Here is a 16,702-nt window from a genome sequence, read left to right as displayed (position 1 = left end):
AGTCCATGACAGGTCACACACAGACACCCACTCGCACACAGCAGGGCCAGTTAACCCACCAGGAGGGACTGTGGAAACTGCAGCACCTGGCCAAGATACAAACTCCATGCAGGTATTTTTAAGGGAGGCTTGTATGCCAAAAGCAGCTGGGTAAGTGTGTCTGAGAGCTAGCTGTTCCAAGGTTGTGAGGCTGGCCCCCCTGCAGACAGCACAGACACACTGAGACGCGCTCGTTTGAGCCTCTTTGTGAGAACATGCAGTTGCTCGTCAATGTCCGCCCTTTAAGGCTACATCCGCAGCTCTTCTGATTAGGGTGTGATGTTGGTGACAATTTTAATTTCCCTGTTCACACAAACGCACAGAAGATGCTGGTATTAAAAGCAAAATCAACCGCCCCCCCCCCCCCCAGGCGAACAGAGAAACAAAACTGCAGAATTGGTACTCTCGCACCAGTGACAGAGCGCTCTATCTCGGAAACGAAAGCAGCACAAACTCTACTTTCAACGGCACAAACGTACCACTAACAAATGAGGTGGATTTCTTCGTTTGTGCTGTCTGTAGGGGGGCCAGATTCACGGAGGTAGCGGTTCGGCCTGGGAGGTTTTTTTCATCCACTGATCCCGCAGGAATGAGGACACTGACCACGAGCCCCTCTGGGTAACAACACTTTACTGTGAGCGGCAATCTGAGGTCATCGCAACAGCTGACCAGAGACAGGGTCAGCATCTGGGTCAGAACCAGAACCAGGGACAGCACCAGAGCCAGGAACAGCACCTGGGTCAGAACCAGGACCAGGCATGGCACCAGAGACAGGGCAAGGAACAGCACCAGAGTCAGGAACAGCACCTGGGTCAGAACCAGGACCAGGCATGGCACCAGAGACAAGGCAAAGAACAGCACCTGGGTCAGAACCAGGACCAGGCACGGCACCAGAGACAAGGCAAAGAACAGCACCTGGGTCAGAACCAGGACCAGGCACAGCACCAGAGACAAGGCAAAGAACAGCACCAGAGCCAGGAACAGCACCTGGGTCAGAACCAGGACCAGGCACAGCACCAGAGACAAGGCAAGGAACAGCACCTGGGATAGAACCAGGCCCAGGCACAGGGCCAGAGCCTGCAATAGCACATTTGCCAGAACCAGGACCGGAGACGGCCATGAACAGCACCTGGGTCAGAACCAGGACCACAGACAGGGCCAGAGCCTGCACTAGCACATGAGCCAGAACCACAGACAGGGCCAGGAACAGCACCTGGGTCAGAACCAGGACCAGAGTCAGGGCCAGGAACACCACCTGGGTCAGAACCAGAACCAGAGACAGAGACAGGGTGGTAGTAGTAGAATTTCACTGCAGATTTAATTTTGTTAGATTTTCTCAATCCAATAATTTTGACACCTGCATTTTTGAGGGGAAAAAAAGGTATTACTCATTTACAAATATTTGTTTTTAAAATAATTATATTAGAATAAAAGCCTGTAGTTTTCACCCCTTTGGGGGCACAAAATAAACGCCATTATCTGGGCTGGTTTGTTTTTTGTCAGTGGGCAGTCAGTGTGTGGTCAGTAGAGTGTCCGTGGGTAGTCAGTGGTACAAAAGTGTGGTCTGCTGGGTGTGGTCTCTGACGGTCCAGTAGCTCTTCTGTCCCACAGCCCAGCAGGACCCCGCCCACTGACCGTCTACTGACCCCATGCTTCACTTGGCAGAGGGGCAGAAGGGGCAAGTGTTGTTCTTGCTGGTGCGGAGCCACACGCTGATGCACTGTAAGAGCAGAAACACACACACACACCGTCAGGGCCTGCCCCGCCTGCAGCCCCACAAACCCAGCCACCCCAAAAACCCCTCACTCACCTCCTTGTGTACGACATGGGTGCAGCTCAACACCTGCTGGGTCCCGGGTTCCACCTGGTTCTGACACACCAGACACAGCTTCCTGCTGCTGGGCCGGGCCGCCTGTGAGGAGGGAGACAGTCCTGCTGACACGTGTGCGGGACACCAGCACACACTCCTGCACACAATCGGCTACATGAGGGGAGGGGGAAGGTTCAGCGCTGCTCCACTGATGGCCAGCAGGGGGCACATGTGCACTCTTACCACAGGAGGCCTGGTGTTGAAGATGGCCTGGGGTGCGGGTGATCTGTGAGGCAGGTGAGCTGTGACATGGGCCTGGGGCGCTGAGCTGGGAAAGGTCCTGGCTGTGGCAGAGGGAGGCCCGATTGGACCATGAGACTGAAAAAAAAGGAAACAGGATTCATGTCTAAATTAGCTTTAACAAAGCTAAATTAGGAGAAGGCGGCTTTATCTGTCCTACCTGCCCCAAACCTGTGTTTCAGTGTCTCTGCTACCTGTCTGCACACGCTTTTCTGTGCAGGCGTCTGTGAGGGAGCATGAGAGCTATCTTTCTGTGTGCCTCTCAATTTGTGCCAGTCTTTGTGAGAGTTACCCGTCTGGGTGCCAGTCTTTGAGAGTTACACATCTGGGTGCCAGTCTCTGAGAAAGTTACCTGTAGTTACCTGTCTGAGTGCACGTTTCTGTGAGAGTTACCTGTCTGAATGCCAGTCTCTGTGAGTCACGTGTTTCTCTATGCCAGTCTCAGTGAGTTACCTGTAGTTACCTGTCTAGGTGCCAGTCTCTGTGAGAGTTACCTGTCTGGGCGTCTCGCTCTGTGAGAGCCACCTGTTTCTCTATGCCAGTCTCTGTGAGAGTTACCTGTCTGGGCGTCTTGCTCTGTGCCGGTCTCTGTGAGAGTTACCTGTCTGGACGTCTAGCTCTGTGAGAGCCACCTGTTTCTCTATGCCAGTCTCTGTGAGAGTTACCTGTCTGGGCGTCTCGCTCTGTGCCAGTCTCTGTGAGAGTTACCTGTCTGGGTGTCAGTCTCTGTGAGAGCCACCTGTTTCTCTATGCCAATCTCTGTGAGAGTTACCTGTCTGGGTGTCTCGCTCTGTGCCAGTCTCTGTGCCACCTGCTGCGTCAGCTCCTCCATGGAGAGTCCTGCCATGGTGCCTCTGGACATCTTTATCTGCTGAAGCACTGCGGTCAGCTGAGACCTGCAGACAGAGAGAGATAGGGGGCTGATGATCGGAGCTGGGGCGCAGGAGAGGGCACAGCCAGGGAGACCAGGAGGGAAGGAGATTATAGCTGCCTGTCTGTACAGGCACTGCTGTGTTAGACACACACATATTACAGCCTGCAGATCCCAGGGCAAATGTGTTCGACCATCTAATGTTATTCTTGGTTAGAGCCTCTCAGAATCACTGCACCCTGGATATGCACACACATGGGTTTAGACACCAGCTAACCAGGCCAGCAGCTTACAGTGCAAGATTGAAGCTCCTCTTATTCCACAGAAGAGCTGCACTGTACCAACAGCTATAATACTTTATTTCACAAAGGCCTCCAGAGACAGACTCAGTTCTCTCAATAGCACGTGGCTACATGTCGTGAACAGACAAGAGAAAGACTCTCGGCCTCCATCCGCTGTGTCTGATCATGTTCTTTTTGTCTGTTAAAATATCAAGTCTTTGCTTTAGAGAGTTACTACAGAGAATACCGCAGCACGCGTGTAGTTTATAAGTTCCAGTACTGGAGAAAACTCAGTCTAGCAACGTAACCAGGACACACCTGGGCTTGTAAGCAAGATGTCCACTGAGGCCATAGTCATCACCACACAAAATATTCACTTTAACTATTTACTGTCCTTCCCAACAACAAAGACGATCCTTGCTGCTCCACACCAGTATGTTTCTGGAAGGTGGGGAGGAAAGAGAGGCACCTGAAGAGAACCCAAGCAAAATGAGGAGAACATGCATTCCGGGCCAGAACTGAACCCAGGACACAAGAGTGCAGGCAGCCTCACACCCTAAACGTGCAGATTAGTGTTTAAACACTATACTGGTATGCACATTTATGCTCAACTAACAGTGGCACCCGGTGCCTTCTGAATCCCCCAGAAGAGAGGATCAGTCTTTTTATTTGCCTGTGTAGACTGAATCTTAATAATAATAATTCATCACACTTCTAGAGCTCTTTTCTGCACACTCCACTCAAAGCTCTTTACAGGTCATGGGGATCCCCTCCACCCCCACCAGTGTGCAGCCCCACCTGGATGATGCTCCAGTCCTCTCCCCACACACCAGCTCTCAGTGAAGCCAGTTCAGTGATGGGGATTATTAGGAGGCCATGACTGGTAAGGACCAATGGGAAATTTGGCCAGGACACAGGGGTAGCACCCCTACTCTTTTCGAGAAAAGCCCTGGGATTTTTAATGACCACAGAGAGTCAGGATCTCGGTTTTACGTCTCATCTGCAGGACGGTGCCTTTTTACAGTATAGTGTCCCTGTCACTATACTGGGGCATTAGGACCCACATGGACCGCAGGGTGAGGGCCCCCTGCTGGCCCCACTAACACCTCTTCCAGACACAGGGCCCGCTCCCTCATCGCCAGCAGATCGGCCACACGGCATTTCTGCAGCGGAGTGCGCCTACCTGTTGCACTGCGGGAATCGCGCCCTCAGCTTCTCCAGCAGCTGCTCCAGTTTGCCCGCGGGCTGTGACGTGGGGTTCGGGGTGTTGGCGGGGCCGGGGGCCGGCTGGGGGACCCTCTGGGCGCCGGCCAGTGGTTGCTGTGGCACTGCGAAGGGTATCGCCGTGGAAAAGAGAGAGGGGGTGGCAGCGGGGGCCTGCGGCAGGACGTGGGGGGGGGGTTTAACGCCCATGGCAACAGTGGGGTGCTGGGGTTGCATCATCGCATGGATCTTCATCTCAACCTGGATCAGAAATCAGAGACAATCAGAGGTGTGATCTTTTCAGAAATCAGCCCATCACTCATGCCTGACTCACACATGCATACCGGAACATCTGGCAATCAGCTCGTACGATTAATGACTAATTTATCTTATGTTTGTTCAAAGCAACTTGTATTTCCATGTAATAGTGTAACTTGTAAAACACCTGGATATATTACCGAAGGAAGTCAGGGAAAATATGTGCTCGAGGGAACTGCGGCAGTGTCTCATGCTAGACTTGAAGCACAACCTTCCAATTACAAGTCCAGGACTCTAACTGCTGCTCACTGCTGACAGCTGCAAGGTGTTGAGAGTAGACATCGCTCTAAGGACAGGACCAACACCCAGGTGTGAAGCATACTTCTTTCTGAGCCTTTGACCCAGAGTCGCACTGCTGAAATTACTGAGCTCAAAGGAGACTGAAACTCCACAAGACCCGTCCCCTGCTCTCTGGATGAGGGATTTCCCACAAGAGCGTGCGCTTGAAACGGAAACGTCAAGGAAGAGCCATTGCCGAATGCAGATGAGGACCTTATAAATGTGTGATTTGGCTTTCTAGCCAAATGCGTAACTTGGCTATGAAGTGTGGGCCACAGGAAGGCACTGGCCGGATGAAGAGCAGGACGGACTCCCCGACACTCACCGTGGGGACCGGTGGGAGGGCAGGCGGGGTCACTGGGGGCAGACTGTCCAGCTGCTGACCACTTTGCAAGAGCTGCAGCTGCTCGTTGTACTGACGCTGAGAAAGAGGAGGGGGGAGGGAGACAGAGAGGAGCCCAGAGAAGCAGGGATGTGAGGTCACAAGTTGGAAGATGAGAGAGAGAGTAAGATGCAGAAACAGGGAGAGGAGAATTGGGAGAAAATTGTGGGAAAGATGGAGAGGAAGAAAATGAGAGAAGGTGGGGAGACAAGATCAATGCAAGACAGAGATCAAAACATCAGCTTCAAATGGATGCACAAACATACAAAACGTCTTCACAGCAGTGTAGCTGGTCATGTACTCCGAGAGAACAGGTGTGCAGTGAAAATTGTAAACAAAAGACCAGAATACTTCACTCGGACTCGTGGGGTGAGAAAGGGCTGCAGTCTGAGCCCAACACTGTTCAGTATCTAGAACAATGAGCTAACTGAGGTGCTGTCCCAGTACAGCCCCCTGCTCTCTCTCCCCTGTCCCAGTACAGCCCCCTCCTCTCTCTCTCCTGTCCCAGTACAGCCCCCTCCTCTCTCTCTCCTGTCCCAGTACAGCCCCCTCCTCTCTCTCTCCTGTCCCAGTACAGCCCCCTCCTCTCTCTCACCTGCAGTGTGCCCAGAGAGGTCCGAATGGCTGCGATCTTTTTCTCCCACTCAATCCTTAACTGCATGTGCTGAAGGGCATTGAATGAGGGCAGCTCCATTCTGCAGAATGTGAGAGAGACAGTGAGAGAGACGTGCACATAGAGAGGGAGGCAGATGGGCACACACACAGAGGGGAGGAGAGGACAGGCAGACGGGCACACACACAGCTTGCTTTACTTCAGGTAGTTGAGATATTTCTCTGCTTCTGCCAGCCAGTCTTCCACCTCGGACACCATCAGGTCTCTCTGGAACTCCAGTGCAGTGAGCTGTGGACAGGAAGACAGAGTGCATACAGTACATACAGACTCACTCCGAGAGCACATATAGTACATACAGACACGCAGACTCACTGAGTGCATATACAGTTTATACAGACACGCAGACTCACTCTGAGAGCACATATAATACATACAGACACGCAGACTCACTCTGAGAGCACATATAATACATACAGACACGCAGACTCACTGAGTGCACATACAGTTTATACAGACACGCAGACTCACTCTGAGAGCACATACAGTTTATACAGACATGCAGAAACAGATTCACGTGCACATAGAGTATAGTATACACAGTAACACAGATTCATCTACATAAACATACAGCATACAGAGACACACAGACAGATTCACTGAGTGTAAACACAGGAATTACAGAAATGTATACAGTACAGTATATATAGACAGGTTCACTTTCAGAGCACATACAGAGTTTTCATGACAGTCACAAATGGTCACAATGGAAAAAGCTCTCCTAACCTCGTCCCTCAGTGCCGCCTGGCAGGCCTCCTCTGCCTCCTTGCGCTGGTCTGCGTTCAGCTTGTGCAGTGCAGAGAGCTCAGCTTCCCAAGAGTCCCTGTTCCGCAGAGGAAAACATCACACACTACAATCACTCCCCCACAGTCCCAGAGCACGACTAAAACTATACAATAACTCTCACACAGTCCCGGAGCACGACTGAAACTATACAATCACTCCCGCACAGTCCCAGAGCACGACTGAAACTATACAATCACTCCCGCACAGTCCCGGAGCACGACTGAAACTATACAATCACTCTCGCACAGTCCCGGAGCACGACTGAAACTATACAATCACTCCCACACAGTCCCGGAGCACGACTGAAACTATACAATCACTCCCGCACAGTCCCGGAGCACGACTGAAACTATACAATCACTCTCGCACAGTCCCGGAGCACGACTGAAACTATACAATCACTCCCGCACAGTCCCGGAGCACGACTGAAACTATACAATCACTCTCGCACAGTCCCGGAGCACGACTGAAACTATACAATCACTCCCGCACAGTCCCGGAGCACGACTGAAACTATACAATCACTCCCGCACAGTCCCGGAGCACGACTGAAACTATACAATCACTCCCGCACAGTCCTGGAGCACAACTGAAACTATACAATCACTCTCGCACAGCACGACTGAAACTATACAATCACTCCCACACAGTCCCGGAGCACAACTGAAACTATACAATCACTCTCGCACAGTCCCGGAGCACGACTGAAACTATACAATCACTCCCGCACAGTCCCGGAGCACGACTGAAACTATACAATCACTCCCGCACAGTCCCGGAGCACGACTGAAACTATACAATCACTCCCGCACAGTCCCGGAGCAGGACTGAAACTATACAATCACTCCCGCACAGTCCCGGAGCACGACTGAAACTATACAATCACTCCCGCACAGTCCCGGAGCACGACTGAAACTATACAATCCCTCTCGCACAGTCATGGAGCACGACAGAAACGACAGAAACTGTACAATCCCTCTCGCACAGTCCCGGAGCACGACAGAAACTATACATTCCCTCTCGCACAGTCCCAAAGCACTATACAATCACTACCGGAGCACAACACACAGCACACAATCACTCCTGCACAGTCCCGAGGCACAATACACAGCACACAATCACTCCCGCACAGTACCAAAGCACAACATACAATCACTTCTGCACAGTCCCGAAGTATGATACACAGCACACAATCAGTCCCGCACAGTATCTAAGCACAATGCATACTGCACAATCACTCCTCCATAATATCGAAGTAAGGAGCTCAAAGTTGCTATTTACATGACAGAGAGAGACAGCAAGACAGATGTGCATCGACAGAGCGAGACATTTATAGCTTCAACCTGCAGACTTTCTTTCTATAGGAGTGGCAGAGTTTTGATGTACAGGCGTGATTGTTCACTGTCCACTGCAGGGCTCTGTGGTGTGTGTGACTGTAACTGACTGAGGTCAGGAGTGACAGGTTAAAGATTAGGGGGTAGAAAGTAGAGAGTAAAGAGAGTTTTTAATATCCCCAGGGGGAAATCAGTTTTGCATGAGCAGACAAGAAGAAAAACACACAAATAAACAATACACATACAGTATGCATGCACAAGAGAATCACCTGTTGGGCAGGTTACAGCCACAGGCATTACTGAGAAGTTAAACCTGTTTGATTTTATATCCACAGAGGGATCCTCACCTCTCCTGTCCCTGTTCCTCTATCAGCGAGGCCAACCTCTTCTCTGCCTCCTGCAGCTCTTGCGTCAGCCTGTCTCAGGATCACACAGAGCATTAGGAATGAAGAAAAGAAACACCTGCCTGACTGGCACGCAGGCTGAACGCCCGGTACAGCGCCCATATCAACAGACACGCGCACGCAGGCTGAACGCCCGGTACAGCGCCCATATCAACAGACACGCGCACGCAGGCTGAACGCCCGGTACAGCGCCCATATCAACAGACACGCGCACGCAGGCTGAACGCCCGGTACAGCGCCCATATCAACAGACACGCGCACGCAGGCTGAACGCCTGGAGCAGCGCCCATATCAACAGACACGCGCACGCAGGCTGAACGCCTGGAGCAGCGCCCATATCAACAGACACGCGCACGCAGGCTGAACGCCCGGTACAGGGCCCATATCAACAGACACGCGCACGCAGGCTGAACGCCCGGTACAGCGCCCATATCAACAGACACGCGCACGCAGGCTGAACGCCTGGAGCAGCGCCCATATCAACAGACACGCGCACGCAGGCTGAACGCCCGGTACAGGGCCCATATCAACAGACACGCGCACGCAGGCTGAACGCCTGGAGCAGCGCCCATATCAACAGACACGCGCACGCAGGCTGAACGCCTGGAGCAGCGCCCATATCAACAGACACGCGCACGCAGGCTGAACGCCTGGAGCAGCGCCCATATCAACAGACACGCGCACGCAGGCTGAACGCCCGGTACAGGGCCCATATCAACAGACACGCGCACGCAGGCTGAACGCCCGGTACAGCGCCCATATCAACAGACACGCGCACGCAGGCTGAACGCCTGGAGCAGCGCCCATATCAACAGACACGCGCACGCAGGCTGAACGCCTGGAGCAGCGCCCATATCAACAGACACGCGCACGCAGGCTGAACGCCTGGAGCAGCGCCCATATCAACAGACACGCGCACGCAGGCTGAACGTCTGGAGCAGCGCCCATATCAACAGACACGCGCACGCAGGCTGAACGCCTGGAGCAGCGCCCATATCAACAGACACGCGCACGCAGGCTGAACGCCTGGAACAGCGCCCATATCAACAGACACGCGCACGCAGGCTGAACGCCCGGTACAGGGCCCAGATCAACAGACACGCGCACGCAGGCTGAACGCCCGGAGCAGCGCCCATATCAACAGACACGCGCACGCAGGCTGAACGCCTGGAGCAGCGCCCATATCAACAGACACGCGCACGCAGGCTGAACGTCTGGAGCAGCGCCCATATCAACAGACACGCGCACGCAGGCTGAACGCCTGGAGCAGCGCCCATATCAACAGACACGCGCACGCAGGCTGAACGCCTGGAGCAGCGCCCATATCAACAGACACGCGCACGCAGGCTGAACGCCTGGAGCAGCGCCCATATCAACAGACACGCGCTCACAGGCTGAACGCCTGGAGCAGCGCCCATATCAACAGACACGCGCACACAGGCTGAACGCCTGGAGCAGCGCCCATATCAACAGACACGCGCACGCAGGCTGAACGCCTGGAGCAGCGCCCATATCAACAGACACGCGCACGCAGGCTGGGCGCCTAGTAAAGCGTCCAATTTGAAAAACACGGAACACTGCACGAAACACTGTCCAACTGACCGATACTCACAGGCTGAGCCCCTGATACGGTGTCTGATTGACCTACAGGTTGACTTTAACTTTCACTCCGCCGTCAGGCCCTGCACCTCATCCACCCTTCTCTCGCTCTGCCGGACTGTACCTGTTCTGCTCCTCCTCTAGTTTCTCCTTCTCTCCAGTGAGCTCCAGTTTCTTCACAGTGAAGTTCTTCCTCGTGGTCTTATAACAGTTTAACTTCAACTTCACCCTCAGAGCGTCCATTTTGTCAATCAGCACCTACAAAAAACACCTGTTACCCTGTAAACACAGCACAGCAATCTGAGAACAGCACACGGTAAACACTGAACACTTAACACTGAACACATCCTGACGACTACGGCGTCCTTTGCATTTGGTTGCGTGCGTGCGTAAAAAACTACCAGCGCAGTTTCGTTTTTTCATCAATTTTCCTACAGGATTAATAAAGTATTATGTTAACATCTGCAAACATCTGTGTACATTAATATTACGCACTGTGTAACTACACCCCCGCACACTAAACACAGGAACACCCAGTGTACACTACACCCCCGCACACTAAACACAGGAACACCCAGTGTACACTACACCCCCACACACTAAACACAGGAACACCCAGTGTACACTACACCCCCTGCACACTAAACACAGGAACACCCAGTGTACACTACACCCCCTGCACACTAAACACAGGAACACCCAGTGTACACTACACCACTCGCACACTAAACACAGGAACACCCAGTGTACACTACACCCCCTCCACACTAAACACAGGAACACCCAGTGTACACTACACCACTCGCACACTAAACACAGGAACACCCCCACACACTAAACACAGGAACACCCAGTGTACACTACACCCCCTGCACACTAAACACAGGAACACCCCGTGTACACTACACCCCCACACACTAAACACAGGAACACCCAGTGTACACTACACCCCCGCACACTAAACACAGGAACACCCCGTGTACACTACACCCCCTGCACACTAAACACAGGAACACCCAGTGTACACTACACCCCCACACACTAAACACAGGAACACCCAGTGTACACTACACCCCCTGCACACTAAACACAGGAACACCCCGTGTACGTGACGGCATACAGAGAGGTCAGCATTACATGGCTGTCAGGAAGAACACACCCACAGCACCCCCACTGTCTGACCTGCTGCTGCCGGATGCCCTCCTCCTTCTGGAGCTGCAGGAGCTTCACCTGGCTCTGGAGCTGGATCTCCTCCTGTTCTTTCTGCCGGAGCAGAGAATCACACTGCTGCAGCAGCTGCTGATGGCACTGCTCCACTGCCTGCTGCACAGAGCACAGGCACCCATAGTGAATATAGCACACTCCCATCACACTGTGAATACAGCTCACACACTCACAGTGAATACAGCACACACCCATCATACAGCGAATACAGCTCACATAATACAGTACACACACTCACAGTGAATATAGCACACCCATCATACAGTGAATACAGCTCACACACTCACAGTGAATACAGCACACACCCATCATACAGTGAATACAGCTCATATAATACAGTACACACACTCACAGTGAATATAGCACACCCATCATACAGTGAATACAGCTCACAAATTCACAGCTCACACACTCACAGTGAATATAGCACACCCATCATACAGTGAATACAGCTCACAAATTCACAGCTCACACACCCATAGTGAATATAGCAAACTCCCATCATACTGTGAACACAGCTCACACACTCACAGTGAATATAGCACACTCCCATCATACTGTGAATACAGCTCACACACTCACAGTGAATATAGCACACTCCCATCATACTGTGAATACAGCTCACACACTCACAGTGAATATAGCACACCCATCATACAGTGAATACAGCTCACATAATACAGCTCACACACTCACAGTGAATACAGCACACACCCATCATACAGCGAATACAGCTCACAAATTCACAGCTCACACACTCACAGTGAATATAGCACACCCATCATACAGTGAATACAGCTCACAAATTCACAGCTCATACAGCTCACACACTCACAGTGAATACAGCACACACATTAACACACTTAGAGCTTCACTGAAACATACAATTTGAGCACACACGCCTAAACATTTGCACAAAACTGTAGTACAGTATATACACTCATAGTTAATGCATTATACTCATAATGCATTACATAGTCTCAGTTAACACAGTATGCACAATACTGTATACACAATTACAGTTAATACAGTAAACATATAAGACAGAACTCACAGTTAATACAGTAAATGCATAAAAGAGTATACACATAATACAGCGCACACACATCATATAGCACACCCACAACACACACTCAGTTAATACTGAGCACACACACAAGACAGCACAAAGCCACGGTTAAAACAGTGCACGCTCACAGTTACAGGATCAGCAACGTGTGAACCCCAGAGATCAATATGGACGTTTCTGCTTTACCATGACAGCCTTTTTGAATCAAAACCAGTCTTTACGTAGATACCTAGTGGGGTTTTACGTGACGTGATTTACCGTATCCTACACCAAAACGAAGCAGAAGTTCAACTATAAGCAGAGCGCAGCTGTCATGATCATCCCCACCGGAGCAGGGCGAGCTAGCACGAACACTGCAGGCGGCCACGCCTCTCCTCACCCGCCAGGCAGAGCCGGTTGCCGTGATTACACGATCCGACAGGAAGCCTACCCCACCTGCGCTTCATTTATGACCGCTTATACTTACTTTATTTCTGCCTTGGCAGGTCTTTGGGCTGTGTTGTAAAAGAGCTTGGGTGGAGCATCCTCGAGCTCTCTACTCTCCAGCCTCGGATTCTCCTTTGACGCGACCTCGTCTCCTGAAATTTCCCTTGTACCCCTGAGCTGGGAATTATTCAGCTACGAACCTGGCTTGCTTGCCCCCACGCTGCTTTTGGGTTGACCTTTTGTGCTTTTACTCAATGTCACCCATCTTTTAACCCTGCTTGCTACGACTACAGATTGGGATGGTGATAGCCTACAGCTTGCCAGGTACCACACTCATCTGCGCCTGCTCACAGACCAGGGTTACTCACACGAACCACTGCCAACTGCTTACTTCTTCATGCAGTGGTGTTACACAGGGGACGTGAAAAAGAAAGTGGATCCCTACTATCATTAGCTCAATCAAGGGAAAAATGAGAATCAGGTGTTCGCACAATGACGTAGATCTTAGGGGCTGAGTTTCAGAGGCCCCACCCTATGCAAAGATCAGAAATGTGGTGAAGAGCCAACTCACCACATGGACCACATGGTGTGCGGCAACAGGTCATAACAAAATCTAAGGTCACTTCCAATGATCTCGGAAGAGGAATTATTGATGCTCATCAGTCAGGAAAGGGTTACAAATCCTGACGGATGAAAAGCTGATGAAAGATCAAGACTGATGAAAGTTCAAGACCAGAGCCACTCTACCCTGGGGTAGTCATCCAACCCAATTCTCCAAACCAAAGAATCATCACAATGTTTGATAACACCCATAATGTTGGGGTGTCTTTCACCCCCGACTTACCACTGCTGTTTTCAAGTCCTGGTCCGTGTTCACTGCCTTGTCGTCTGTCCAGGGCTCTGTCTGCACATAAAAACACTGTCAGCGGACTGTTGCTCTCTTTTTTCCCAAGACCCGCCTGCATCCACCTGTTCCTTTCCATAGCCTCCACTGTCTCCAAGCCCTGTCCAATGTTTGCTGGCAACTCCCATGTACAAGAGGTGACCTGACAGGGATCAGTGATAGACACTGTCTCCAACACAGCTGTGAACATTTATCAGTACTGCAGTCGCACAGTCCTCCGGACAGAGAATAGTTTTATGTACCTGTCTCTCTCTCACCTGAACACCAGCCTCACACGTCTCTGTCACCTGAGTACACCTCTCTCAGCTGTGCACACCTGTGCCTCTCTCTCACCTGTGTAGATCTCTCTCAGCTGTGCCTCTCTCTAACCTGTGTACATCTGTCTCTGTGTCACTTAAGCACACCTCCATTACCTGCGTATACCGGTGTCTCTCTCACCTGGGCACACTTCTCTCACCTGTGTGCACCTGTCACTGTCTATCATCTCCACTTCCATCTCTCTCATGTAGCTGGACACACATTAGTACTACTGATTTACCTGCGTACAGCTATCTGTCTCTCTCATCTGTGTGTCTTGCTCTGGCTGCGTCTCTGGCTCCGAGTTCATCGAGGGGATGTTTGTGTCATAGATGTCCCCTCCATTGCCATACGCAATGGTATCTTCCGTTAGGCCCTGCTGGAAAGTAGTGCTGCCTTCCCATGGATTGGCTGATAGGTCTAAGGTCCAGTGGTGTGATTGGTCTGTTGTTGTGCAGGAGGTGTTCTCCCTAAAAGAGAAGTTTCCAGTTTGGGTGGAGAGAGGTGGGGATTAAGAGAATGAGTCCTTGGTTTATACAAAATGCCCAAAATGCCAGTTGATCGGTTTTTACTTTCTGTGATGAAATGTTGTTAGCATAGCTGTGTCCAGACCTAAGAAAACATGATAATCAGAGGTCCGTTGTAGAGCAGTATGAGCCAGCCCTGAGGGACAGGCCTATAGACTGAGTCACACACTGACTTGTGCACATCCCAGTCAGTATGTGTTACCCAACGTTCAGGTGAGTGTGTTCTTGTGTCAGAAGAACTCACATCTGTTGTAAGAGGGATGCAAGAGATGTCTCATTTTGTACTTTTTAATCCAAGACAAAAGATGCCTATTGCTGAAATAAGCCTTGTTACACTGAACTACTTTTCTTATGAAAGGAACCATGTGAATAAAGTGTTACAACTTTATGTTAAGGCTTGATTGCTATTATCAATAATACTGTTACATTGACGTTCAGGTGAATGTGACAATAGCATCTGAGACCCAGGTGAGTGTGTGTGTGTGTATCAGTGGCAGCCCTACCTGAGGTCCAGGTGTGTGTCAGTGGCCTGATATCTTACCTGATATCTAAATCAGAGAGCTCCTCTTCCAGTGCTGAAATCCAGTTCAAGTCTCCCTCCAAGCCCATGTCTGACAGACTGTAAGAGAGACATACAGACCTGAACAGTCAATCGCAGAGGCTAGAAGCCCAGGGCTTGTTACCAAGGTAGGTCTTGTTCCTAGTTGTATTCTCAACCCTGTCTACATGATCAGCATTCTCTAATAAGTGTTTCCTCAATCATCAGTGTGGAATTATCCTTTATTTTCCTCTGATCATGTCTGACAAGCTAACGGACTCCGGGCCGTGTGTTTACGCATTGGATTTTCAACCATTCATCGTCTCTCGTGTTTTTTTGTGGATCGTATCTACTTATTAAGTGTTTAAGCATTTTGTATAGATTTCCGTTTGTTCTGGTAAAGTCTAAGTCTTTTTCAAAAAAGCTATATGAAATTAAACTTGATCTTAAGGATGAGTGGTAAAACATCTGCCCGAAATGACAACTTCCTACAAACGTGTATAATTTCCAGAGCGGTAAAAGTCAAGAATAAACAAAATCCCATCGTGGTAAACACACGTTGAAAGTGCATTTTAGAATTTGAAGAGGGTGCATTCCTATGATAATTACGAAACAGAAACACTTTTGTGAAAAACACAATCGCGTAGACACACTGACGGGTGACGGCAGACGGCAGACGGGTACAATCCGAAATGTTTGGATCAGAATTCATCAACGAAACGGTGAAAAAGATAACGGAAGCGAAAACTACTTGCCCTAAAGCCTTTGCTGATCTCAGCAGCTCCCTGAGGCAGAGTTACGGTTTGTTCGCTCCGCGTTCTTGCCAGGAATCGCAAATCAAGCAGAAAAGACAGTAAACGCAAACTCAAGCCCCCCATTAACTCCACACGCACAAGACGTTGTATCCTCGCAGGTACTTCCGTGTTTACAAAGAGGACGGAAGTTCGTCACAGCGCCCTCTGCCGGGCGGAGCGCCGCCATCTCCATCACCACTTTGCATGTGGGTTCGGACTTAATATTCAAGACCGTGCTTTTTCTCACCGCACTGCAAACTTTGGCCTGTTGTGTTAGCGATTATTGTAAAAGTTATATTTAAAAAAAGCGGAAACGGACAGCACTGTATTATAGCCGCAGTACTGGACAAGAGAACTGTGTACAGTGCAGGATACGTCACCACAAGGATAGGAACAGTGCTGATCATAGTTTTACAATAAAGAAAGGAGGTTATAAACCTGACGGTTACCTTGATTTTTAAAGTATTCGTTGTGTGTAATGCTTCGTACTTACACTTACTGCAGCAGAATTTTTGCTTGTACCCAACTACTCGCGTATTTTGGTATTTTTTAAATAAATAAAAAAGATAAAGCTGTCTGTATCGCGAAGCACAAGCACAGCAGCTAAACAAACGGACATCTATGTGTCGGTCAGTTCTGGGAATGCC

General features: G+C 50.5%; 1 protein-coding gene across 3 annotated transcripts; it reads right to left on the bottom strand.

Moving 5' to 3' along the window:
• Positions 1–1,329: 1,329 nt before the first annotated feature.
• On the bottom strand, positions 1,330–16,674 carry rnf214 (ring finger protein 214). Of its 3 annotated transcripts, none has more exons than XM_088618950.1 (16): positions 16,549–16,674; positions 15,265–15,342; positions 14,438–14,666; positions 13,840–13,899; positions 11,459–11,599; positions 10,401–10,534; positions 8,621–8,689; positions 6,880–6,976; positions 6,296–6,384; positions 6,079–6,178; positions 5,427–5,522; positions 4,485–4,765; positions 2,922–3,045; positions 2,093–2,227; positions 1,850–1,951; positions 1,330–1,759 (listed from the first exon to the last, which is right to left on the bottom strand). In XM_088618950.1, the coding sequence occupies exons 2-16, from the start codon at positions 15,330–15,332 to the stop codon at positions 1,694–1,696; spliced, it is 1,791 nt and encodes a 596-aa protein (XP_088475076.1). In that variant the 5' UTR covers positions 15,333–15,342; positions 16,549–16,674; the 3' UTR covers positions 1,330–1,693. The 3 variants fall into 3 exon arrangements, with proteins under 3 accessions (XP_088475076.1, XP_088475077.1, XP_088475075.1); XM_088618951.1 differs by lacking the exon at positions 16,549–16,674 and adding an exon at positions 16,017–16,202 and having other exon boundaries at positions 11,459–11,596; XM_088618949.1 differs by lacking the exon at positions 16,549–16,674 and adding an exon at positions 16,017–16,201.
• Between the last annotated feature and the right edge of the window lie 28 nt (positions 16,675–16,702).

Source organism: Lepisosteus platostomus, chromosome 25, assembly GCF_059453375.1.
Source record: "Lepisosteus platostomus isolate fLepPlt1 chromosome 25, fLepPlt1.hap1, whole genome shotgun sequence".
NCBI lineage: Eukaryota > Metazoa > Chordata > Actinopteri > Semionotiformes > Lepisosteidae > Lepisosteus > Lepisosteus platostomus.
The sequence above is the reverse complement of the archived record's forward strand: the minus strand, read 5'-3'. Positions and strand labels throughout refer to the sequence as shown.